This window comes from Zeugodacus cucurbitae, chromosome 4, assembly GCF_028554725.1.
Source record: "Zeugodacus cucurbitae isolate PBARC_wt_2022May chromosome 4, idZeuCucr1.2, whole genome shotgun sequence".
Classification (NCBI taxonomy): Eukaryota; Metazoa; Arthropoda; class Insecta; order Diptera; family Tephritidae; genus Zeugodacus; species Zeugodacus cucurbitae.
The window spans coordinates 57,650,006-57,677,559 of NC_071669.1; the positions used below are offsets into that span (position 1 = coordinate 57,650,006).

A 27,554-nucleotide genomic window follows, 5' to 3' on the forward strand; every position below is an offset into this window, starting at 1 on the left:
AAGCCACCTTGTGAAAATCGAGTAATGACTATGTCCCACTGGAAACATAAACTAAAATAAGTTCTTCATTCAAGAAAAAAACACGTTCATTTCTGATAGAAGACGATATTGAATTCTATCACTATTTTATTTTATTTTACATCAGATAACTCAAGAAGCAATATGAGTAAATTGAAATTTAATGAAATAGGTAAATTTTTTCAACTCAGACCCCTTAAACTCAGTGTATTAATGCCAAAATTTGGCAGAGTGCGGAACATCTCAGTAAAATCAAAAGAGAGGACTACGTTTACTAAAAGGTGACACGGTTCTGAAAATAAGTGATTTCAATTCATATCTATCATGTACTTAATTTAACTATCTCAGAAGATCACATGACTTGAAAAAGATATTATGGATATTACTAAAAACAACTAAATGAAATAAAGTAAGTAAATAGATCACGCACTTAACAACATAATATGTAATTTTTGCACTTAGAATGTTAATTGCCGAAGTAGCTTATAGCCTTTTCGCATAGCCAAATTAATTGATCAATTAAAGTTTTAATTGAGAAACCCGTTTTTGACCTTCGCACAGCCGGCTACTCGATAATCGATCAGATGTTATACATTTTGGTTTTTGCTTTTCATAAGAAGTTGGTAAGTTTCAACAGCTGATTGTTATTTTCACAATAACCACAACCTTGATTTCCAGCACCGACGTCTACCGTCGAGTAGTATTACTAATAAATACGTTCTTTGCCGCAGAGTTGTATTTCATTTTCAACTCGATTAAAATTCGTTTACAAAATAATGTAGATAATTGTATGATAAATCGAGCTAAATCAGCGCTTTAATCGAGCAAAGGCCGATTAATTGATCAATTAGCTCCTGTGCGAAAAGGCTTTTTGGCTTGAAGAGATATATGTACATATATGACTATTTATGTTCTTATTTCCAAAATTTGTGTTAAATATTAGAATTTGCTTAAATTGGAAAAATGTAATAGAATACAAACTAGTATGCAGTCAAAGCGACTTATGTATGCGAAACAACAAAAATCTCAACAATTTAGTAAATGCAAATCGATATGAAAAGGTAATTTACACAAATTTACAGAAATAAACTCGAGATTTCTACTATTTGTGAAGAGCTCATTCTACAAATTCATTTGAAAGTAAATAACGAACTCTACCGAAGTGGAATGTAGAAAATATGAATCTGTGGGCATCTATATCGATTTAGCTACGTATAGTATAGTAAATATTTATATTTTATTTGTGTTTTAAAAGTATATATAGACAAAGATATGTATTTATTTAACCATGGTCATTGTAGCAAGCAAAATATGAAGAAAAACTGCCTGTCACATATGTATGCACAAATATCATAATCTATTCGATGGAAATACCAAAAATAGGCAACTCCATACTGAATTTTATAAGCGTTTGTTACGCAATGATTTGTTTAGCTATCATTCAGCTTCAGTTGAACAAATATGAATACTGAATGTACATATACTGAAACTTATGGGGCTACGCCAGTGATTCTTTAAAAAAATCGAGTTTTTTCTTGTTTGCTTATTTGATAGTTTTACTTTCAAAAATGTTTTGTGAAAGCGGTAAGGTCGTATCTGGAATAGTTTTTGAATGGCAGCGTTATAAACGTTCTAAAAAGCGACCGCTGGAAGGCATAAGCCGCTATAGTCGAAACTTTAAACCTTTTTATTCGAAAGATATTTCTCAAAACTGCAGACATCATAACTCAACGAGAAATTGACCGATCGACATAAAATTTAAACTGAATATTCTTGAATAAATTTACTATATAATGACCTACGATTTTTCATTAGTTGAAAATTGTCAATTTGGAATTTAAAAAACGACTATTTTTTACCTAAAAAACAACATTTTTTCATTTTTATTTTTAAAATATTGTAGGTCATGGTACAGAAAAAATATTTAACTTTAATAACTTTTTTGAAGTTTTTTGTTTCAGCTACTCATTCGGCCGGAATCATATTAGCAATAGGAGACTGTTTTGGCACCTCCCAAGACAGCCCATAACTCCGTTATTTTTCAATATTTGTATGTCTGTTATGTCCAAAAAAAATTCGAATCATTCGATCGAGTACTTTCTTTTTAAAAAATTCACGAAAATCGCCTAATTCATTTCATAGATTACACTGGTATAGCCCCTTAAAAGATCTGAAAAGTCTGTTATGAGTTTTTAGTCTTACTGTAAAATATATATGTAAGTATTTATTAAGAACAGTATTGATGGAAAGAAAAAATATGACTTATTACGTTTACAAATATTATTTAAAATTGTTTCGACATGTGCTCGCTCAATGATTACGAGAGGATTCTTCTGAATAATCTACATAAAATAGAAATATGGTAAAGATATTACATCTAATATCGCCAAATCATAAAAGCCTCGACTCACATAAAAGTCTTGAAGAATATAAAAATTGTCGAAAATAACTATGTGATACTAAGCTTTCGTAGATTTCGGCGCGCTATCCTCCTCTCTTTCCCTCGCAGTTCGGCGCTTGTTGGAGATCCCAGATCGCTCTCCACCTGGTCCCTCCAACGGAGTGAAAAAAATTCGCAAAATTTTTCTCTCGAAAACACATAGCGTCGTTTCATCGGATGTTGACACCGTCCACGCTTGTGCACCATAAAGCAGAACAGGAATGATAAACGACTTGCAGAGTTTGGTTTTGGTTCATCGAGAGAGGACTTTACTTTTCAATTAATACTCAGTCCAAAGTAGCACTTTTTGGTTCTGCGCTGGATTTCGAGTATAAATAATAGTAAATAAGTCTCAAAGCGAGTGTGTTCTAGGTCGCTTTATTTATGGAACGAACTGTGAACATCCTAAACTATTATTTTGCAGAAGGTACACAATAGTCATCCTACTCTGTATTTTGAGATTAGTGGAACCACTTTACGACGTATTATGAAAGATCATTTCAGTTTGGTCACTTCAGATTATAAAGTGAAGTTAACAACTATTGCTAATAAATATAATACATGGCCAATCAACCGTTCACATCGCTTATAATAAAATCAAATAATTGCTCAATGAGAGATTGAAAGGCCTCAGATTTTAGGACATGACTCGTTTAGACTTCTTTTTTTATGAAAAGTAATCTTCGGACCATTGCACATTTGAGTACAAGAAAATGTTCCTGTCAAAATCACAATTGTTAATAACAAATAAATTATAGAATTATATTTTGCACAATACTGTAAAAAAGCTTAAAATATATACGAGTACGAATCGAATGCATATATAAGAGAGAAGCTAAAAATTGCAAGAGTTTTCTGCTTTGCTAACAAAAATGCAACCATTTAAGGCCAAAAATATATACATATACATATACGCAAAAGCAAATAGTCTAACTGGACGCTTAGTCAGCCATTTGGCCAACGAGTCGATTTTATTGCAATCAATCGTATCGATTGCACTCACATGTGCTCGTGCTAGAGTGTATGCTTGTGTGTGTGTGCTAGTATTTGATTTTTGGCTTGCTTTTCGCTTGTAATAAAAATACACACACACACACACAGGCATGCTATTATGTCCTCCAGCAATTAAACACACACACATATATATATGTTTGTACATATTAAAGTTGCCTAGCTTGCATTGGCCCTCAGCTTTATTGCTTGCCTAGGCATTGCGCTGCAGCGCACCGTCTAAATGGCTGAGGTTTATTTCATTGCATGCTTGTGTGGCTGTGTGTGTGTGTGTGTGCTTATTTGCTGAAATATGCATACGCATGAATGCATAAATTTTCAATTTTGCCAACTTCAGCGCTTTTAATTGAAATATAAATGCTGCTGAAAATGTTTTAATGTTACTTATTCCATTTCAATGCATAAAAGCCAATTATATTTTTGACCCACATTTAAATGCAGCAATACAGTATGGTTATTTATATATTACAATAACCATACACACTAACAAACATATACATTAGCTAGCAAATGCGTAAGTGTTAGCAAATTTCGAACAAAATAACTGTTATTTATTATTTCATATATTTCAAGTAAAAAGCAACTCTTTCTAGTGGCAAATTATGACCATTCACCATTCACACCGTTATACGTAGCGGAAGCGCAATATTTGTCTAACGCTACATTTATTACATTACAACCAAATCGTTGGAAGTGTGTCGTTGTTGTTGTTATTAGCGCAGAAATTTGCGTTTTTGTTGTTGTGCGGAAATAACGGCGTAAATTGCTTTGGCACAAAAAGTGTTCGGCTGCGTTGAAATGCCAACCAATTTCCGTTAACAATTCCCTGCGGGCAAACCCTAATGTCTTTTGCTGCTTAGATAAGAAACGCTTTCTTTGCGCTTTTGACACACTTGTGCTGCCTTTTTAACGCACATTTTGCAAATACGAATTTTCACATTCATTAAGCAGTTGAGTTGTTTCAAAGAAATGGGGCATGTGAGTGTGCCTTTAAACCCACGCTCAACGGTACATGTGAGTCTCATAAAGTAGTATCTTTCTTCATAATATAAAAATATTAGTTTGGCAAATTCGCGACTATGTATAAAGCGCTACACGAGCTCCTACCTGGTAATACTATACATCTTTGACAGATCTTGACATAACCTACAAAACGACGCTATGCATGATTAGTTTGGATATTGCATTCAACAGCTATAGACGTGTAAACATGGAGTTCACTAACGCCGAAATTCGCGCTAGTTTAAAGTTGTCCTTCATTGAAGGCAAATCCGCTAGAGAAACGTTCCGTGAGATTAATGGTGTTTTGGGGATGGAACTCTATCACCTCGAAGAGTGGAGGCATGGTTTCGACGATTCAGAGCAGGCGAAAATAACACCATGGATAAGCCAGCCGGAGGAAGACCTGTGACGACGAATACCGAACAAATCATGGAAAACATCGAGTTAGACCGGCATGTGGCATCTCGTGACATCGCCCAAGAGATGGGAGTTAGTCACCGAACCATTTTAAACCATCTGCAGACGGCTGGATACACAAAAAAGCTTGATGTTTGGGTGCCGCATGATTTGACGCAAAAAATCTTCTGGACCGAAGGTCTGCTGCAATATGCTGCTGAAATGAAACGAACTCGACCCATTTTTGAAGCGGATGGTGACTGGCGATGAAAAATGGATCACATACGAGAATATCAAGCGAAAACGATCGTGGTCGAAGGTCGGTGAATCGTCCCAAAGTGACCAAGCCGGGAATGACGGCCAGGATTGTTTTGCTGAGTGTTTGGTGGGATTGGAAGGGAATCATCCATTATGAGCTGCTTCCATATGTCCAGACGCTTCATTCTATCATCTACTGCGAACAACTGGACTGTTTGAAGCACGACCAGAAGCGTCCAGAATTGACCAACGAGAAGGGTGTAGAGTTCCACTAGGACAACGCCAGACCACACACTTCGTTGATGACTCGTCAGAAGCTACGGGAGCTCGGATTGGAGGTTTTATCGCTTCGACCGTATGTCCGGACATAGCGCCATATAATTACCACCTGGCGATAAATAGACAATGTGTATGCCTCTAAGTTGTGGTTATAGCTGAATCTCGGTGAAAGCAATCCCTGACTGGCTCAACATGCAGACAAAGGTGCCCTGAGTGTAATAAGAGCCGCACATGCCGACTGTTGAATTTTAAAAGAAGTATGTAACTGAGCCTTAAAAGGGGTGTTGAGCGCTCAATGGAAGACAGGACAGCAGACTGAGGGTGACTTACAATTATTACTGCCGAAGCTGCTAAGAAGTAGATTAAGAAGAGACTGCTACATTTTTTATGCGAATGCAAGGCTTTGTATTGGAAGGTATATATAATAGCTACTATCCGATCGATGTTTCCGATTGATGTCGAGAAATTTAAAACTTTGTAAATTCTAAAACTACACCAAGACCACAGTGTGGTGCAGTGAGGACATAATAATGTCATGAGATTCCTATGATTCACAATGGACTTCCCAAAGGTTGAAGTGCGTCGACAGACAACCAGTATACCTAAGCTAAGCTGTCCTATTGAAACATTCAAATCCCAAAAACATTAACACTGGCGAATAAAGTCACTCTAGCCACACTTAGTAAGTCTCGGCTACATTTTCCTTTTCGTCAACATTTTTTAGTGTTGTTATAGACTGTTTCTTTTGATTCAAGACTTATATCATTTATATTTTAGATAATTATATTCTTAGTAAATTTTAACCCTTTAACGACCATTTTATATATTTTTGCTATTTTTTTTTCAGAAAGAAAAATTATACTGGAAATTTTTACAAGAAATGTAAAGTTTTAAATAACTGTGTTCTTCAAAAATAATAATATTATCAAATATGAATCCGAAAATATGTTTTTATAATTTTGGCTTAGATTTGCCTTTATAAATACTCTCGACCTTCTCAAGGATCATTAATAGTTATAATTCTCTTGTTACCTGATTTTCAACTGTGTTATGAAATTCAAAATTTTTGGAAAAAATGGACTCAAATATATCTCCGTCAAATATAGAGACAGCTGTGATAAGAGTAGCTAGAGTAAATTTTGAATTGTTTAAAACCATAATGGTCACCTACAATCGTCAATTTGACCATTTTCGCCAAAAAATCCCTATAAATAATTCTGTGAACAAGGTTGACTGATGAAGTAATCTAATTTTTTAAAAAATTTCGATTTTTTAATACCATTTAACTGTTGATTTTCTCCCGAAAATATAGAAAAAAATTTCCTGAGGCCGCCATTTTGTTAATTTTTGATTTCTATTTCTAGAATAAACTATTTATAAAACTAAGTTTTATTATCCGATTAATTTTAGATGAATTGTTGATTCATGATGATTTTTTTATTGAAATTTAATTATTTTTATTTTTTTAATTTTTAAATTTTTTTAATATATAAATTTTTTTTATTTAAATTGTTTTTTTATTAAAAACATTTTAATTAATTTTTTTTTTCAAATTTTCGTGACTTCAGGTCAAAACAATGTGTAATAATGCCTATTTGATTTAATAGCAAAAAAAATTACTGAAAATTCGAACTTTTTCGGGTCTCTGACTACCTCTAACCTCTTAAAGGTGTAAGAAGACCCTTTTACACCAATGAGAATATCTCGATTATAGGGGCTGTTACTACTTAATTTATATATACTCTATATTTTTAACAAAATTGAATAAAAAACTGCAAAAAAAATTATTTTGCTGTAAAACATTCACCACTGCCCGCTAATAGACCGCCCTTACTTGCTGTGTGCACCAACTCTCAACTTTGAACTCGAGTGTGTAGCATCACTGCCGCTTAAAAGCTCCACACAGCGCAGCATGCAAAAACCCGAAAGCAGTCACAAGCGAGTCGTAAAAATCTTTGCTGCCTCGTTTTTTCAACGTTCGCTCTCTTTATTGCGGCGCCTTACTTTGGTACTCCACTTTAGTTTTGGTTTTTTATTTTTTTTGTTTTATTTTTTTTGTTGTTGTTTTTTTGTTTGAAATTTTCGCACTTTTTACAAACAACAGTTAAAGTCAAATAGGCATATGCCCATTTTATGGACTGTGCTTTTATGACTTTTACCTTTTTGCCTGCAACTCAGGCAAAAGGCTTGCTGCTAAATTGCCTCGTCTTAGCAGCGTTTAAATGTGTTTATGGCCTGTGAGGTTTTTCGGTGAAATTAATGTTCTTTTTGGTGTTTTTGTTTTTGTTTTTTTTTTTCTACTTGTTTTTTGTTGAAAACTTTGCAGTCGTTATCAAAACTCAAATGCGAAAAACACTTCGAGGCATTTCTGTTTGAGAAAGTATATGGAAAAGTACTATATGTGCTTATGTACCGCTATATAGAAACGGCATAAATACTTTATAGCATTACCAACAAACAGACAAACAACCGTACCGCTTTAATCAGCACCATCTTTTATTTCAACCAAATAGACATGAATCACTCTCTTAACCTGCCATTAGATTACGCATAGCGGCATCTCACTGTCTTTATCTGCGTCTTTGCACACGAAAATATGTTTTCTTCAGTGAGTTGTTTGCTTCATCTCACCCGGTCGCTCGGTCGGTCGGTCGGTCGGTCGGTTTGATCGAATTATCTTTTTCTTAGTCAGTGAGCAGTTAAGTGCTGGATGAGCAGCAGCAGCACAAACGGAGTGGTGGTGGTGGCTAGAGATTTGAGGTTTAGGTAAGCAGCAGTGGTTGTTTTTGTTGTTTTAGTTGAACGTTTGTTATGCCATAAGGATATTTGAAAGCGAAATACATGCACAATTAATAGGATTTTTGAAGTGAAATACACAAAGCTTTAAAGTAAGCACTTTGAACTTTCACTTTTACAAAGTTCACTCAGTCGTAGGTATTTGTTGGTACACACGCCTAAAAGTAGACTTTGAAATTCATTTAAATTGATTTTAAATTTCAAGTTGAATATAATGCTTAAATGAAATCGTCTACAACTTCGACTCGAAAGTATCACTTCAAACCATAAATAATTGTCGTGCGATTTCTTCAAGTGCCATTTAATTTGGAGCGAAACGAATTGTGTTGCAAATTTTGTGAAATTTATGCACTTTTCGATACGGAATTTATTGTTTTTGTCATTTTTTATTGCATGAAATTGGTAGAATTAGTGTTATGGCACATTTTGTATCTTAAATAAGTTAATCAGCGGAAATTTTACAAAAGTTGTAGCATACCTACAGGCGCTAGTATACAATTTTCTCAAACAACTTTTTAATATTACCTAAAACTCTTTGTGTATATTAAAACAACAACAAAAAAGAGTTACAAAGTATTTAAAATTGCATTAAGTGGTTAGGGGTAATCAGGACTTTCAAAAAATCAATTTTTTTTTTGCATTTCCGTTAAGTGTAATATCTTAAAACTATACTCTGAAAATTTGAAATTTATCCGATAATTGCTTTTAGAGTTATTCGACAAATACCAACGAGCGGCCGGGCACTTCAACACCTAGTGTCAAACTTTAAATACGTTTTTCTCAAAACTAAGTTTTTTGAACTGGTGACAACTGTAACTCGAAAACTAGAAAATCTAGAAAAAAATTCCCTGAGGCCGCCATTTTGTTAATTAAAAAAAAAAGTTTGGATCATTCCCAGTATTATCTATTTATAAAAAAAAATTTTTTATTCGATTAATTTTAAATGAATCTCCAAGGACTTATGATTGTCACCGCAAGAACCTTTTCTTGAAACTGGGTCAACACAGAGAGCTATAGCTTTGGAAATTATAATTTTTTTTTTTAATTTTCGTGACTTTAAGTCAAAACATTGTATAATAATCCCATATTATTACTTTTGTAAAATAACATGATTTAATAGCGGAAACAAAAATACTGAAAATTCTCATTTTTTCGTGTCTCTGGCTACCCCTAACCCCTTAAAGTCAATGAAATTTAAATATTGATATTTGATCGCCAGGGCGTATGAGCAATATTTGACGATGGTACAGTGCGTATGAGTAACATATATTGTGGAGAGCGACAGTGTGGTGAATGCAGATGACATATTTGTGACTTTGAATAAATATTTTTTGAATAATAATTATTTTAAATTTCAAGTGTTGCCACCTGTTTTAATTTTTAAAATCGTTGAATTTAAAAGTTATAGGAAATACGTTGGCTATCATGTCAATTGTAGAGCTTTGAGAAGGCTTGCGGTTAAATTTATGTTTGAGTAGTGTTGCCACCTAATTAAAAATAATTGTATAAAAAATTAAAAAGTGTTCTGCATATATTAAAAACATTGTGGCAAAAATTAAAAAAAAAAAACATTTTTTGTAAGAAAGAGTTGCCACCTGATTAAAATCTGGAATATAAATTAAAGTTAGCAAATGAAAAATTGGTGCAAAAAACACATTTTACAAGCTGAAGAAGCCTGAAAAATACAGTTAAATACATTTTTTTGGGGAAGATGGTCAAAAGTATAAAATTTAAAATTTTACAAAATTTAATCAAATTTCAAATTGAAATTAAATTAAATTGGCCAATTAAAATAGGAAATCATAAAATTGAGTATTTAAAAAAAAAATGTTGAGGTCAAATTAGGAACTACAACTGCTTGTACAAAGTTTATGTGAAATAAAGCAAAAATCCACCACATTTCAACAAAAGCACCTCCAAATGACCCGAACGACCTGCACGCTGACCTAAACACATGCGGATATTGCAAATAAAATGAAACAATAAAATAGTTTAGTTAACTTGTGCGAATGTGTGTGCGCCATTCAACGGACTCAGACCAAGCCAAGTGGTTGACCAACCGTTTGAGAGTGTCTATATATATGTGCGCTTGTGTGTGAAAAAGTTGCTTGATTTATTTCAATGGTAAAAGTTCGCTGAAACTATTTTAAATTGTTACCTGCATATAATAAAGTGCTTGAGCATTTATATGCGAACTAACTGCACACTAGCGGCAGTATTTATATATGTGTGTGTGTGTGATGGGTTGTACAGTTGTGTGGCGGCTTAACTCAGCTTAATTGCAATGTTTGTTATCAATGTAAGTACTCACTTTGCATATTCTCATGACATTAAGCCATGCATGCACACACACACACACATACTTAGGTAAAAGCAACTACAACAATGTGTAGCAAAAAAAGACTCCCGTGTGCTTTGTTACTGCTGTCGCTGCTGCTGCTGGTATTTAAGCGATTACAAGCTCGCCACACAATTCTATTAAGTACGAGCACCAGCTAAGTATTTGAGTGTGTGTGTGTGTATGCTTCGCTGTCAGAAGTTGGCGCCAGGAACTGTGCTCTGGTCAACAGGTACAATTGCAAAGGTGATTAAATGTTGCTCTTTATGCCCCTACTGTGTATGTTACGAGTGGACATGACAAATTACAAGCAGTCGAGTTTTAAGTAAAAGTTAGCAAAGTAGTAAGTGTGTGCGCTCATGTGGGTAGGTGTGTAAATCTCTACTTTCTGATGAGTTAAGTGATTTTTTGTTGTGTAAACTTCAATGAATTGCTTACAGTATTAGAGGTTGGGAGCACTTAAGAGTAAATATATTAAAAATTAGTGAGAGGTCTTGGTTATATAGACATAGAACATAATATAGGGGCGTATTTGCGGCTGTTAGCAGTAAACTAATTAATATGTAAAAGTTTGTGAATAACAATTTAAGTAAGTAATTTTGTAAAAAAAACAACCTTTAAACAGGTGGCAACATTTTACAAAAATATTTTCAAAGCGTAAATGTTCTTTAAAAAACTGTAGATATGTATATGTATGATTTAATATTTCTAACTTTTAATTTACAAATTTTAATATTTTAAAAATTTAAATTTATTAAACACATACAATTTAAACAGGTGGCAACATTTCTGTAAAATATTTTCAATCAAAAATGTTCTTATCTATATCAATATTGAATTTTTCTAGCAATTTTATTAAATATCTGCAATTTAAACAGGTGGCAACACTTCTAATACTGAAAATATTATTATATTATTTTCAATCGCAAATATTTAAAAAAAACTATAGATGCAGATATCAGTATTAACATTTTAATAATATTTAAATTTTAATTAAATACACAAAATTTAAACAGGTGGCAACATTTTTGTAAAATATTTTCAATCGTAAATGTTCTCTTTTAGTTAGATACCAATATTGAATTCAATCAATATTCAATTTTGCTAGCAATTATTATTATTAAGTACCTACAATTTAAACAGGTGGCAACACTACTATTATTCAAAATTGAAAATATTTTATATTGTATAAATTAAAAATCTTCAGTTAGTTATCAATATTGAAATTTTCATCTTTGTATTAATTTACATAAGTAATTACACTCTAATTTTCAAATAAGTGGCAACTCCTCCAAACATATTTTTTACACGTTCTTAAAAGCTTTGATTTCGATACTAATGTGAAAATAATGAATCTTATATAATTTTATTACGTAAAGAAAAGTATAAATAGGTGGCAACCCTTCCATAAATATTAAAAACAGTAAACACTTTCAAACTTCGAGGGTTTCCTACTAGTACTAAAATATTATTTTTTTTTATTCAATTTAATAAAAATATATAACATATGGCAATTCTTTTCCAAAAATATTCTCAACTGTTTTATTATTGATGCTACGAATAATGATAAGACTTCGAGGTTACTTGATTTGAAATTAGGATAAATAAAAACAAAATTTTTAATTCGAACTGTAAAAATATTATCCTCAACTCTCTGATATGCCAACGAAACATCACATCAAATGTTGTAAAACATTCAACGAATGACCAAGGTATGAATATAAATGCAAAAAAATCAAAATTTAATTTAGAAATTCATTAAAAAGCGAATCGCAATAAAAACTAGAAGGTACATGGTACCTGGAATAATAAAAGTAAAGCTGCAATGCCACGCCACTCACACACACTCTCACAGATGCACAGCAATTATGTAAAAGAGACAGAGCAGTTTGTTCAGCTGCCACTGTTCGAAATGACTGCGCGCTAACCAACGTAAAAATGATTACACGACACACACACATACACGTTTATATCGTAGAAGCGACACACCCACTCTTCTATTTATTTACTTTTATGGCAATATGACCGCGTTGTTATGGCTTTACTACATAAATCTAACACACACGTACCTGCTTAGTAGTCGTTGTTGTTGTTGCAGTTCGTAGTGTGCAGGTTGATAATTCACCGCTAGCCGTTACAATGGATAATCATATTTTAAAACAATAAAAGTTTTCCAATTAAGTCGTGTTGAAATGTTATTTATTTTCATTTATTTTTTTGGACATTCGCTTTAACTGCCTTGTGGAGGTGTGTGGGAGTGTGTGCGTGAATAAAGTTTTTTATTGTGTTTTATGGTGAATTTCACTTAATTTTTACCTTTTTGGTTTGAGCACAATTTTATTTGTTTTTCTGAATGATAATTCATAAGTTTTCGAGTAGCTTGTCAGATTAGCACTTTAAGGTAGCTGTGGAGATAACTACAGGAAGCTGAGGGTGCCAGTTGACTGTAGATTATATATATAGTTTCCAAAAAATACTGACTTGATTGTATTATTTGTTTCACAACAAAAGTGTTTAAGCCAAATGTTATAGAATTTATTTTTAGAAATATTCTTGAGAAGTGCTGCCACCTATTTAAGAAGTTAAAACATTCGTCGGATCTAGAAGTTGTGCAATTTGAGTATTGAACTCTAGAAGTTCATGAAAGCTAGAATTTGAACATGTTTTTCTTAGCAGGGTTGCCACCCATTTTAAATATTTTATTCAACCAAAGTAAGGAAATAAAAAAAAATATTTCATTGTGAGTATTTCACGAAAAACACTTCCGTTCAATATATGCGCGGAATTTTTTAATAGTGTTGCCACCTGTTTCCAAAGATATATTCAACAAAATTTCTAAAAAAAGGTAAATATTATAATATGAGCATCACACAAATAGGGCTAGATTTTTGTCGGTTATACATTTGAACATGTATTAGTTGCCACCTGTTTATATAATTTAATTCAAACAAATTGAAAGAGGCCCAAATTTAAATAGGTTGTAGCTTGTAATTGAAAATAAAAAAATCATACAGTAGGAGCACAAAACAGGTGTCAGCTGGATTTACGTTCACTGCCTCAGTAAAGATAAATTACCTGTTATAAGATATTTATATTTGACTTTTATGATAAGTAGAGCGGTATGTATTCACTCCGACAGCAGAGTGGCAATACTAGCATTGAAATCGAGACTAGTTGAGGGGTGTTTTAGATCCTTATCAATAGCTTCTAGTTATTTTGATAACCCACTCGTGTGGTTACCCGGTCATCGCGGAATTGTTGATAACTGTAAAGCGGACAAGCTTGCAAGAGAGGGTACCCTAGCAACATTGACGTCGGAATGGAAGCGGGTTGGTAGTCCATGGTCCACCTGCGCAAGAGCGCTGGACATGCAGACTACGTATGAGCTCGTCTAGTGCTGGTCAACAACCAGCACCTGCACAGTGACGACGCCCTTTGGCCCGATGTGGAGCGTAAAAGTTCCTTTCAACTGCTTTCTCTGGGCAAGGTCCATGTCGGCGCGATCATTGGTGTGCTTAGTGGAGATTATCCAATGGGTTACCATGCGTTGAGACTTAGGATCGTAGCAGATGCAAGTTCCCCAAACTATATGGAGGAAGGCGAGGTGGAATCATCTAAGCATTTCCTTCTCCACTATACAGTTTTGCCAGACTCAGAAGGCCAATTTTCGGCTATCCTAGCGAATTGGCTAAAATCGACATTAGCAAAAAGAAATTCGTAACAGATAACAAACGTTTTGCTGAATCGTAATGGTCTTTGATCCATCGGGAGTTTACTGGTATCACAATGGATCTTCTGTATTTGCAGAGATCTGCCTACAAACCTAACCTAACCTAACCTTTATGATAAGCTCTTTTAACAAGCTCTCTCTTTATCATCTCTCTTTAATATAATATTTGCTTCGCCTGTTGTAGACTCTCTGGTTTGAACCTGGTTCGAACTGAAGGTAATTCGTATTTTTTTAATAATTTTTGTTAGTCCGAAGCTTTACTTAGGCTTCTGCCGTATAATAGATAGGACTGATGCGGTAATTCATGTTTCAAGTAGAAGACAATCATTTCCGAATGTCCTTGATTTGATAATACCCTCTCCTATGTATGGTGTCTGGGTAGAACATTTAAATTAAACCTGTAAAACTTCCACATAAACGCAGAACTATCAACAACAGTGATATATGTACGAGAATACCTATACCTGTTGAAAATTTAAAATAAAACAAATTGATAGAATAAATTTTTAAGGCATCCAACCGTAGAGGTTGAAGCTTTTCTATGAAAATACTTTTTTGAAGAGGGTTGCCAGCTATTTAAATTTTTTAACTATCAAATTGATCAAATAAATTTAATATTACAAAAGGGGCATCAAACAAAAAATTCTTCAGATTTTTATTACTTTTCGTTCAATTAGTTGTAACATTTTGAAAGTATTTGAGAGAACTAAAGTGTTGCTAAAATGTTTTAGTAAAATTAGAGTGTGGTACTGTGAATACTACTCGTCTATTGTACTATTGCTCAATTGATTTTATTATAATTGTAAAACAAAAATTTATTATTTTATTGTTAGAAAAATTTCATGAAAATAATTCGCTATTGTCTGAAAACAGTATTAACAGCATAGCCATGAAAATTTCTTGTTTAACAAAATCGACTAAATTTTAATTGATTATGCATTTAAATAATTCTATTATTACTAGATACTATTATAGTATTATGCACAATTGATTTATCTAATTTAATTTGTTAATTCACTTGTAATTGAAAACAAAAAAAAAAAAAGTTGAGTAATAATTACTTATAATTTATTTATAATGGTAATTCGGAAGCGATTAATTTAAACTACTGGAGCATTGTTAAAATACAGCTAAATACACAAAATTTGATTTCACTCAATATTTATATATTTATTTACATATATATATATATAAGCATATAAACCTATAGTATACTGCGCGCTCGCCATAAAAGCTAATAACACGACAACTTAATTAGCGTACCAACTAAAGTTGGCTAGTTAATACTAATGTATGCATCCTACATTCACACATTTATATATTTGTATTATTCGGAAATTTTATTAAATTTTCTGCGAATTGAAATTAACTGCGTTGCTGTTGATATGAGAAAGTTTATGATTTTGTGTTGCGCTAATTAAATTGGGTTTACACATACGCAACGCCAACAAATGCGCTACAAATTAGGTTAGTTTACACACACACACACACGCACACATATATTTATTTATATTACATATACACACACTTATTCAAATACACGCCTTACATGGCGTGGCAGCTGTTTTGCTTGGCGCTGCATAAATTTACATGCGCTACAGATAAAGAGTGACACTTATAAAGTGAAATATGCAAATTTGCGTACGTGCAACGACAAATTTGTTAAACCAAAATGGCAAACTAACACAAACACACACACACACACACATACAAATAAACACTGGCATTAGTCTGTTTGCTTGTATATGTATAGTTGTATGTGTGTGTGCGCTTTTGTTTTGTTAACGCAAATTCAATGAAGAGTTCTATGGAAATCTATTTATTTAGTTTTAAACTAAAAATGCCAAATGCTGAGCCTAAGTGTAACAAGCAGCGTGATAAGCATTTGCTAAACAGAATTAATTTTTTTTTTTTTCCGAATATCACAAATCCACAACTGAGGTTACGTATACGCACTGGCATACTATATGAACTGTCACTATTATTTGTAGGCATAAGATAAGCATTTTGGCATTTAGTAGCACGTGCTTAAACTGGCTAATAAGCATGACAGCTGGCATGCAGAAATACAATAATTAAAGTAAAATGTATTTTTGTATAATTTTATTTCAAGAGCCAAAAGTTAAGCAGAAAATCTCTGAAGAGATTGCCGCTTTACTGTAAGCTTGTCAGCTGTATGCTGTATGCTGTATACTAAGCTTGTAGTAAGCGGTAAGTCAGCATGCTAAATAGTATACTATCCAGCATTTGAATGAGCTCAGAAAGCACACTACTGAATACTTTTTTGCCCTTTTGTATGCATAAAGACTCATTTGTATACATGTGGACATACCAGATGTAGATATATCAGATACCCCAGCATTTATTAATTTATTTTCTTTTTATTTCGGAAACGTCAAGTCTCCAGTCATTCATTATAACTAAATTTAATTAGGCAAACACATGTGTTGTATACTAAAGAGTAGAGGTAATAGAAAGAAACCAGTAACCATACTGCAAGTATGAAGGAATACATACATACAGGCATGCATAGTTGAAGTGGGGAGTTGAAATGTGGAAAAAGTGTTAAAATCAAGTGGGAACAATGAGTTTATGTATTCTTTATACACAATATGTTTGCACAAAATGTAGCACTATAACAACAACAACAGCATCAAAATACAATGAAAGTGGAAAATTGCTTCAGAAAATACAATAAATTACTCGATATGGTAGAAAAAATGTACGTGACTTTTATGAACAGCTCTTTTAGCAAGCTTTCTCTTTATCAACTTTCTAATTTACTAAAAATTAAAAAAATAATAAAATGACCACCCATTAAATTTGCCGTTTTATAGTAATATTTAATAATCATTACAGCGCCACCTAGCGGATTTTAATTTTTTTATTTATAGTAGATGGTGATAAGTACAAATTGGAAAGTAATTCCATGAAAAAATTAGTGAAACTATTTTCTTCGCTTGTCGTAGTCTCTTTGATCGGCGGTACTCGGTTCGAAATGAAGGGAATTCGTATTTTTTTAACAACTTTTGTTACATCAACACTTCAGAGCTCTGATGTAGTAATGGGCCTATGACGACAATATTGACATTGTCGGCAGCAACAACAGGCCGTGTGTGCAGCCTGGAAAAAGAAGCAAAGCAACTGAGTCTAGTAGTGGACGAGGGCAAATCGAAGTACCACCTGCCAGCATGCAAATGATATCAGCGGTTAGGAGGCTATGTCGCTGTAGGCAGTTATAACTTCGAGGTAGTAATATACTTCGTCTATCTAGGTTCCAGCATAAACACCAACAAAGGGCGTCAGCCACGAAATCAATTAGATGATCACTCTTGCCAAAAGGTGCTATCACGAACTGAGTAGGCAATTAAAAAGCAGAGCCATCTCTCGGAAAACTAAAACAACGCTCTATAAGTCACTCATAATAACCATACTGATGTATGGTACGGAAGCATGGACTATGACCAAAAAAGAAAAGAACTCCAGAGAATAGTCCTCCGAAGGGTTTCGAGAGAAAAATCCTCCGAAGGATTAATGGGTTTACGCATGGATGTAGGAGATTACTTCAGGATTCGTTGGAATCACGAGCTGTATGAGTATGTATGACTTGGGCATATCGCCCGAATGGAAGAAAACACTCCAGCGCGTAAAATATACGACACGGTACCCCCGGGCGGCCGACGCAGAAAAGGACGACCGAAACTCAGGTGGAAGGATCAAGTGCATGCGGACCTGACGATGCTTTAAATCCCCAATTGACGCCGTCGTGCGCAATGCAGCGACGACTGGCGAAGGCTTATAGACGCGACCAAAACCCACAGCCGGCAATGATGATGATGATGATGCAGTAACTTATGTTCCAAGTAGAAGAGAATCGACTACTCCGTGGTGTCTCTTACTAAAAAAGGTCCATCGATGGACTAACGAAACAATTTTCTGGAAATCGGTTTCAAAAATCTATGTTCATATAATACCCGCATGGATAAGGAGGCGAAGCGAATGGGTCTGGAGGTGAATGAGGACAAGACGAAATATCTCCTGTCATCAAGCAAACAGTCGGCGCATTCGCGTCTTGGCTCCCACGTCACTGTTGACAGTCATAACTTCGAGGTCGTAGATAATTTCGTATACCTGGGAACCAGCATCAACAACACGAACAATGTCAGCCTCGAAATCCTGCGCAGAATAACTCTTGCCAACAGGTGCTACTTTGGACTGAGTAGACAATTAAACAGTAAAGTCCTCTCTCGACGAACCAAAATGAAGCTCTACAAGTCGCTTATCATTCCCGTCCTGATTTACGGTGCAGAAGCTTGGACGCTGTCAACATCAGATGAGACGACACTAGGAGTTTTCGAATGGAAAATTTTGCGCAAGATTTATGGTCCTCAGAACATTGGCAACGGCGAATACCGCAGACGATGGAACGATGAGCTGTACGAGTTATACTACGACATTGACATAGTATAGCGAATAAAAAGACAGCGGTTACGCTGGCTAGGTCATGTTGCCCGAATGGACGAAAACAGCCAGCCCTGAAAGTGTTCGATGCAGTACCCGCCGGAGGAAGCCGAGGAAGGGGAAGGCCTCCACTCCGTTGGAGGGACCAGGTGGAGAGCGACCTGGTTACACTTGGGATCTCCAACTGGCGCCGAACTGCGAAGGAGAGAGAGAGGTGGCGCACTATCGTCGATTCGGCTATAACCGGCTAAACGGTTGCAATGCCAATCACATACATACATACCCTCTCACTCATAAGTCATTTAAGCAACGCAAGGTGCAAAGTGTTTTACCACATCATCAACAGAATATTAACAGGAGTATATTTACAGTTTTTTAAGCAGTTTTACAACCGGAGACTTAACAAATTTTTTTCAGAAGGTCTGCATATCCAACGGTTCTACTTAGAACTTCATTCTTTGGGAAGAAAACGGATAGTCATAGAGTCGATAAGCGCTCGATATACGCAGAAGTAAGATTTTCGATGTTTGCCTCCTACACCCATGTTTGGGACAGTCAGACGGCCTCCCAGTTTAAAGCCCTTCAAATAATATTTTTATAAAATTCTTACTTTCTCGATGGACTTATCTTCTGGAAGAGATAAACGATCTTGTGTCTCGCAATAACAGCTAAATGTAGGTCTTTTTTCATATTTCAGACTATATTCGGTCTCATGAAGAGCCATTTATGCTAATTAATGCCAGCAAGATCCACTCATAGTGAAATAATACAATAACTTTAATACCGTTATGATAGTAAAAGTATCCAGTTTACTAACGATTATTGCCTCCAAACGATTATTATTAAACCGTCTTTTAATAACCCACTTACTTAATGAAGTAATAATATAATATATTTCTAATAAATTCACTTTCACTTACCTGCATTGAACGTCGACTGGAACCGCTATTCGAACGCGAGAGCATCGGTGGTCGACGTTTGGTAGCGCCACGTCCGGCCAATAAATTATTCAGCAATGATGGCGAACGAGCACATATGAATGCATGAAATGAGGATACAGTAAAGACGCCCAATTTATTCAAAGTGTTCTTAGTTGGCCGTGAGACGTGTGTGAGCAAGGACTGGAAGGGAGAGAAATTGTTATTAGTAATTAATATTAACAATAGAAAAATTTGGAATTGTTAATAATAATAAAGAGTTAATTGCAATAATAATAATCATTTATCTTTTTTTTATTCTAAGAACTGCACTTTTTAAACTTCTTTTGTTAAAGTATTTTAGGTTTAGTAAACTTCCCGCTGTAAACTCGGATCTGCAGACAGAAACTAAGGTTAAATTTATTAGAATGGAAATTTGTACTAAGGATTATCATCAGCGACTTGGCTCTTATCATAGCTTCCAGCAATTAGCGTAAGAACCGCTTACGCGATTATAGTGGATTCCACCAGAGCGCATCATTCACTTCTTCTTCTTGCTCTCTGTCGCCAACTGGAAACACCAACTGTAGTCAGGTCACTTTGCACTTGGTCTTTTCACTGGAGTGGAGGTCGTCCTCTACCGCGGCTTCCTCCAGCGAGTACCACATCGAACACTTTCAGAGCTGCAGTGTTTTCATTCATTCGTATAACATGGCCTACCCATCGTAGCCGCTGTCTTATTACTCACTGAACTATGTCAATGTTGCGGTATTCGCCGTTGCCAATGTTCTGAGGGCCATAAATCTCGCGCAAAACCTTTTTCTCGAAAACTCTAAAAGTCGTCTCATCGGATGTTGTCATCGTCCAAGCTTCTATACATCAAGATGGGCATAATGAGCGACTTGTAGAGTTTGATTTTGGTTCGTCGAGAGAGGACTTTGACATTCAATTGTCCACTCAGTCTAAAGTACCTGTTGGTAAGACTGATTTTGCGCTTGATTTCGAGGCAGACATTGTTGGTGTTGTTGATGCTGGTTCCCAAGTAGACGAAAGTATCTACAACTTCAAAGTTATGACTGTCAACAGTGCCGCGAGTGCGCTGACTGTTCGTTTGATAATAGCAAACATACCCAAGATTAATATCATCACTAACACAAAGAGGAAGTGGATCTGGTTATACGTATAAAGTTCGTTTTTTTATCTTAAAAAGTCAGTCCGGCTTGGTAGAAACTTCAAGGTAGTTTGAGATAATTTCTAGTCCACCATTTTACAAAGAGGATGTGTAGAAATCCAATTACAAACTGTATCGCGCAGTTTCGAACTCCAAATTCTCTAAAGACCCGAGTCCACAAAATAGTTTACGCCTTCGTCAAAACATGACAGAAGAAGATATAGGCGGTGAGTGTATCGACAAGCTTAGAATGATAGGCCTTCGAAATGTTCAAGAATTCATTCCGCCATATTGCTTTTGAAGGTCTAATAAATTTACTCGAAAGTTTCTAGTCTTACCCGAGTCTACTGAGGTCTTGCACGGGGTTTGGCTGGAAAAGAGGTGTGGGTGTCTTTATTTCGATTTTTAGAGTGATCTTCAGAGAGACACAACCAGATTGGTAAGATAAAGTTGGTAAAAATTTGTGAACCTTGTTTGGCAAGAAAGATTAGGTACTATTAAAGCGCTGATTTTTGCGACAAGGACAGCTGAAAATTCAGGCACTCCTTTAACCCTCAATCTTCACATTTCTAAAGTACACTCATCACAGCTTAGCTGAAGCAAACCTATTAACACATTATGGATTGCCACATAACATCCGATGAATGATGATAAAATGATAACAATCAAATTACAAAAAAAAAAACAACAAATTAAGTGCATCTCTGCATATGTATTTAACGCCAATGAATGCAGAGGAGTGCACAAGGCATAAGGCGTTGCATGTGGCGCTTACTCGCTGACTCTTTGTAGACACCGACTTATTTACATATGCTTATACCAAGCATACACACACATAGAGAGATAAGTGCAAAGGGGGGGCTACAAAGGTGTGTATTTAAATATGAATTCATAACTCAAATACAAACACACATGAGTGTATATATGTATGTGTGTGTGTGTTGCACCCTTTCATGGCAACTTAAAAACGAAGTGTAAGGCAAATATCCTGCGGGAAAAGCGTACACTTCATGCCACAATAACAGAGACAGCGGCTGCGACAGCTGAAGTAAGCGGCTTTCGCGCAGCTTATGAGGGAGCAGCCAGCCTTCTCTCCCACGCTGGTGCTTTGCAACTCCACACAGCGCTTGTCGTTGGCGCTGTCTGCTGTCTGTCGTCTGTCTGTGCGCCTAATTGTATGCAACGTGGCTTTATATGTTAGTGTGTGTGTATGTGTTGTTGTTGTTTGTTTGACTGTTAATAATAAATCATGCCGCCTTCATGACTGTCATTTAGCTGCATATTGTTGCTGTTATAATGCTTTCACATAACTGCATGTATATATGTATGTATGTGTGTGTTTCTGGTTGTTTTATTATTGCGCCGTTTATCCTGCTTGTTATCCTCACACGTACACACACACAGTTGAGGTATGAGCGTGCAATCTCTAAAAAAGGCAATCGTCGTTGCCACACCAGCCACAAATGCCTTTACATTTCCTATGAATAGCTGAGTAGAGTTGAGTGCAAAGTTGAACGCAGCAGCAGCGGCAGCAGTGCGCTGACTCTTGACTAACTGTTTATCTGGCTGTCTGTCTGTCTGTCTTACTTTAGACTCCACTACACCACTTCACTATCAACTGTACAACTCAACAACCACCCACCTCTCTGAGTGCTCACATTATGAATGTGCGAAAATATTCTCTACGCTATGGAAACACAACAACAACGGCAACAACAAAGCCATAAAGTCACGCCAGCTGCATTAGTTGGCTTGAATGCTTGAATGAAAGATTGCAGCTGCTGGCTGATGTTTGCTGATATATTACGCGTTTAAGCTCGATGTAAGTTGTTGCCGCCATATTGTTGTTGTTTCGTTTTTTTGTATTTGAGATCACACAGCTACGAAGCATTACTAGCACCTAAATTTGTTTTTTTTTGCACACTTTTCGCACATATTTTATGGCTCTGTCTACCTCTTTTTGCATATTCGTGTGTGTGTTTATGTTCGTGCCTGCATATTTTATTGCCTCTCACCATTGCTGGGGCGTGATTTTCATAAAATAAGTTTTAGTTTTTTTTTCTCCATAGACGCTTATGTGCTCTCGGCATGTCATTATGGATAATCATAAGTTACTATTGTGCTGCTGTCAACTTAAATGGCCAAACTTATTATTGTCTTTAGAAGCGCATAAAATGCGGAATTTGGTTGGAAAAGTAATAGTCAACACCTGGGCAGGTGTGAAAAATTTGGATTTTGGCTTAATGAAGGTCATTTGTGTTAACTAGCCTGGTAAGCTGCTCTTCTATTTCAAATGAACACAAATAATATTCTTCAAACTTAAAAAAAAATTGTCAAACACAGCTTGCATTTCTATTACTTGCTCATTTTATCGACTATATCATAAATTACTTTAAAATTAGTACATAACTTAGAACAATATTTGAATTTATAACCAATTTTAAATTCCGTTTTACCTTCAAATTTCGAGTTATGTTGTTAGGCGTTGCCTACCTTTAGGCGAAAAGTATTTCTCTAATTTTAGATTTCCGTTTATCGAAGTTTATATGAAAAAATCTCGCGTTAAATGCCACAACATAGATAAATCGGAAGGCAACAAGTAAGCTGATCCCGAAGCAAGAGCTGGAGAAGTGAATTTTATTATTTTTACTCGACCTCGACTTCATAATGGTATGAATTGAACTTTCTTCAAATATCACGCTTAAAGCACAGCATAGCACATGCCAGTGTGACACTTTCACAAAATCTATATTTTTGCTTATTCGATAGTTTATACTTTCAAAAATATTCTGTGAAATCGGCAAGGTCATATCTTGAATAGTTTTTAAATGGCAGCGTTCTAAAGAGTGATCGCTCCAGATATAAACCGCTATAGTTGAAGATTGAAAATTGTCAATTTGGCATTAAAAAACTACCATTTTTTACCTAAAAAACGAAATTTTTTTCAGAACTACGCCATTTTATTAATTTTTGATATTTTTCAATAATCGTAGGTCATTGTATAGGAAATATCTTCAACTTGAATACCGTTTTTGAATTTTTTTTTTTGTTTCAGCTACTCATTCGGCCGGAATCATGTCAGTAGTTGGGGAACTTTTTTTGGCACCTCCGAAGACGGCACATAACTCCGTTATTTTTTAATATTTTTGTAAAAAAAAATCTTAAAATATAGCTGAAAATATACCCTATTATGTCTAAAGAACTTCGAAACATTCGAAACTAAATTAAATAGTGTTTCAGACAAAATCAAAGAAAGTTTGATGATGTCATATATATAATGTTCCTTAAAGCGAGTCCATTAATTGCATCTTCAGAAAGTATCCGATTGGACGACGCTTCAGGTGTTCGAGATAATACTCCGAAGAATCAAAGCATTTTAAGTCTGTTGATTTTTAAGATACCCTATATATTATATTTTATTGGCCATCCAGAAAAGTAGTAGATGAGAGATTTGGCATGCGCTTCATATTGGAATTAAATCCTTCAAGTTGGAACAGATTAACAGTGAGATATGAGCGAAGGAAAAGTTCCCAAAATAGAATTGAAAAATATTAATATTTTTTACAAACAGAAAGCGGAAAGGACCAAATACGTAAAATGTAGGAATACTATAACACTCTTAGACCTATTCGTCCGACCTTGACTCATATATGTAGTACTGATGTTAACTTAGAAATAAAAGGTCCTAAAAGCTATAGAACGACTCCGTCGAACAGATTTATTGTATGAGTAGCCTTTTGATGACAAAAATTTAATGAGGCTTTACAAATGACGAAATTAAAACGGCTGAAGAATTGGCTTTGGCCTGGACTTGATCCTGTTAGAAACAGTAGATTATATAATATTTAGTATGTAAATTTTTAAATTGAGCTTTGAGTTTGTGGAAGTCAATTCGAATTACTGGATGATTTCGGAGATAATGAAGAACAGTAGTAGGCAATGAACGCACAAATATCATTACTTAATAGTATATTTAAACCACACCTTTCAGAAACTACTATGGGACTTCGGAACTGAGTGATCTGAAGTAAGACCAATTTAAATGACGAAAGATGATACTCAAAGTATGATAGAAGTAGTTAGTTCGGAAGAACCTTCCATAGTTAACTAAACTCTATTCTAAATGTCAGATACAGATATTAGTCTCTGGTTTATATTGAACAGCTATGGTTCTACCTTAGTCCCTTGACTGTTACTGCACTCTTTCACTTTCTCCTTCTTATTCGAACCATCATATAAGTCCTCTGAGTTCGAACGTACATATGAACATATGTATATTTATGTCTACTTACTTTTGGATTTGGCAATTCGCCACTCTGCAATGACGCCATGTAGCAACGCAAGCGAAACTGTTCGCAATGTAAACGCTCCAGATTCTCTTCCCATTGTAGGATTTGTGTTTGTATTTGATGGCGCGTATCCTGGTCGGTAACAACGGATTGCTGCAGCTCAGCCATGTGCTTCAGCTTGTGATCCTGCGGAATAGAAAATGCCAAACCGGCAAATAGTGACAAATCAGTTGAAATCGAAAAGTTGCAAATTTTCAAAAAGTAAAGGGAATAACACAGACTGCCGTACATACAAACAAAAACAAATCGCCGTGTGTGTGTGCTCTGAAATTTTTGTAATAAAACTCGGATTTTATTCGCAATGAAAACGCTGAAAAGTGCAATAGGTCAGTAGTTTTTGTTTTTGCTATTTTATAGCTGTCTCAAGCTTACTGCACAATCGCAGGCGCTGACATGACACGTAACAAAATATAAAACAAACAAAAAATGTGCATTTTATGTGCAGTCATTCATGCTCAGCAGGTGTGAAATTTTTCAATCTCAAGTTTTTCTTTCATTCATTCTGCCTCTGTTTTTTTTCGTTTTTGTTTTTGTTGATTTTCAGCGTAGACGCGCATGTCTATTCGGATAATGGTTTCGCTCAACAGACTGTAATTTTGCACCGTTTTTTCGCAGTTGTTGATTTTAATCACGCGCCTTAATGTAGGCAATATATTTTACATATGAATGCCTTTAGTAAGTAATGACGTTTGGTAGCCGCGTTTTAAACCTCAAAACGTGAGGGAGAGAAGGTATGAGTTCCCAATAACATCCTAAATTAGATGGTTGAATGCCTTTGGAACCCTTTCTATAAAATAGTTCTTTAATGAGAGTGATCTTTTAGGCGTTGTACAAAGATAATAATAAGGTTTCACTTATTAGAACTATACTAAATCACGAATATTGCTCTGTGCTATGAAAATCTGGCACAAGGAAAATTAATCATAAAATAAATAAATAGAAGAACTGAGTAGTGGATACAACGTTGAGATTTTGCCACCAAGCCCATCCTTATGTTACTCGGTTGGAGACATCTTGACATTCTTGAACTCAAGTTAGATTACGATCAGATCTAGTACGCGATGCAACTGAACTATAGGACTTTCTCTCATAGAAAATCAAATTTTCTATGTCATCGATAGAATATCTTGAGTGATATGGCCAACTGGCTGGAGGTTTATTCCTAATAAACTGATCGGACGTAAAATATATTAATACTTTGTAATTCTTTTGTAGCGGCCATAATTAGAAATACAGTTGAATTTCCATAACTGGAACTTCAATAACTCGAAGTTCTCCATAACTCGAACTCTTGAATTGGCAATAGAAGTCAAATTTCATACAAATTACCTTTTGTAACTTGGAAGTCTCTTTAACTCAAAGTTTTTCTATGGATTATGGGGATTCGAGTTAGGCAAGTTCAACTGTATTAATTTTCATCCAAATCATCGGGGTTTTTTTTTGGAACTCTATTTCTCGTGATTACTCCGAAACCCATCGCACAACTTAACTTTATCAGAAAGACTCCCGTTGGCAGTTACATCACTTAGTGGTCAAAACCTACGTGTGTCAGAACTATAACATCGGCTCTTAATTTTCCCGTCCTCTCTTCGTTTTATGAAACCGACTAATTCCCCGAAGGATCCCCACAGGTTTCTCAGATCAGTTCTTATTGAAATCTTGATTAGAAATTTGAGAAAAAGAAAAAGTATGAGTCCAATGACTAGTTTCTCTAACCAAATAGTAGATCGGTCAAATAGGCTAAGATGTTGTGGTTATTTCACTGGTAAGGAAAACTACATTAGGTTTAGATAAAAATCAAGTATTTCTTTATGGATTTTTTTAGAAACCCATTCCATTGAAGGACTCAACACCAACTCTTCAACTCTTAATTGAGTAACCATCAGTCTATATTATTCCACCACAGGCATCTACAACTTTTATGTTGTTTTAGATGTTCTGCCTTTAAATCATCGATAGATGAAATGGATTAAGCCGAACTATCCATGTATCGTGTATGAAATAATAGATTAAAATTTGCATATTTTACAGCTAACGTTATTCCATTTAAGTTATGTCCACCTTTTGAAATTCATTTGCGAAATTTGCGAGGTTATGTTCGTTATTAACAAAAATTCCAAGAATGCTTTGTACTAGTGGCGGTGGATCAACTGCAAAAAATTCAAGCTAACCATGAGTTTGACTTCAAGTATCAATCAGGAATACGAGTACGATTACAAAGCGTGCAAATATGAAAACAAGTCTCGAGCGATTTCCAAGAAGGTCGATTTGCCTATAAATTGCGCAAATAATAATATAAGAGCATATAAGCTATGTATGTGACCCAACTATGTTTGACATGGGCAACAAAATATGATTTTCTCATCAACATTTTTGATTTTCATAGCT

The 27,554-nt window shown here is 35.0% G+C and overlaps 1 protein-coding gene across 7 annotated transcripts in view; it reads right to left on the reverse strand.

Annotated features, from left to right (window-relative positions):
* LOC105220869 (protein still life, isoforms C/SIF type 2) overlaps positions 1 to 27,554 on the reverse strand; it is a 297,627-nt gene that overhangs the window by 158,688 nt on the left and 111,385 nt on the right. For all 7 annotated transcript variants that reach the window (XM_011197409.3, XM_029046004.2, XM_029046005.2 and 4 more), the window contains exons 5-6: positions 25,110 to 25,292; positions 19,650 to 19,850 (exon numbers count right to left, since the gene is read on the reverse strand). In XM_011197409.3, coding sequence (XP_011195711.1) covers positions 19,650 to 19,850; positions 25,110 to 25,292 — 384 coding nt within the window. The remainder of the gene's footprint in view (positions 1 to 19,649; positions 19,851 to 25,109; positions 25,293 to 27,554) is intronic.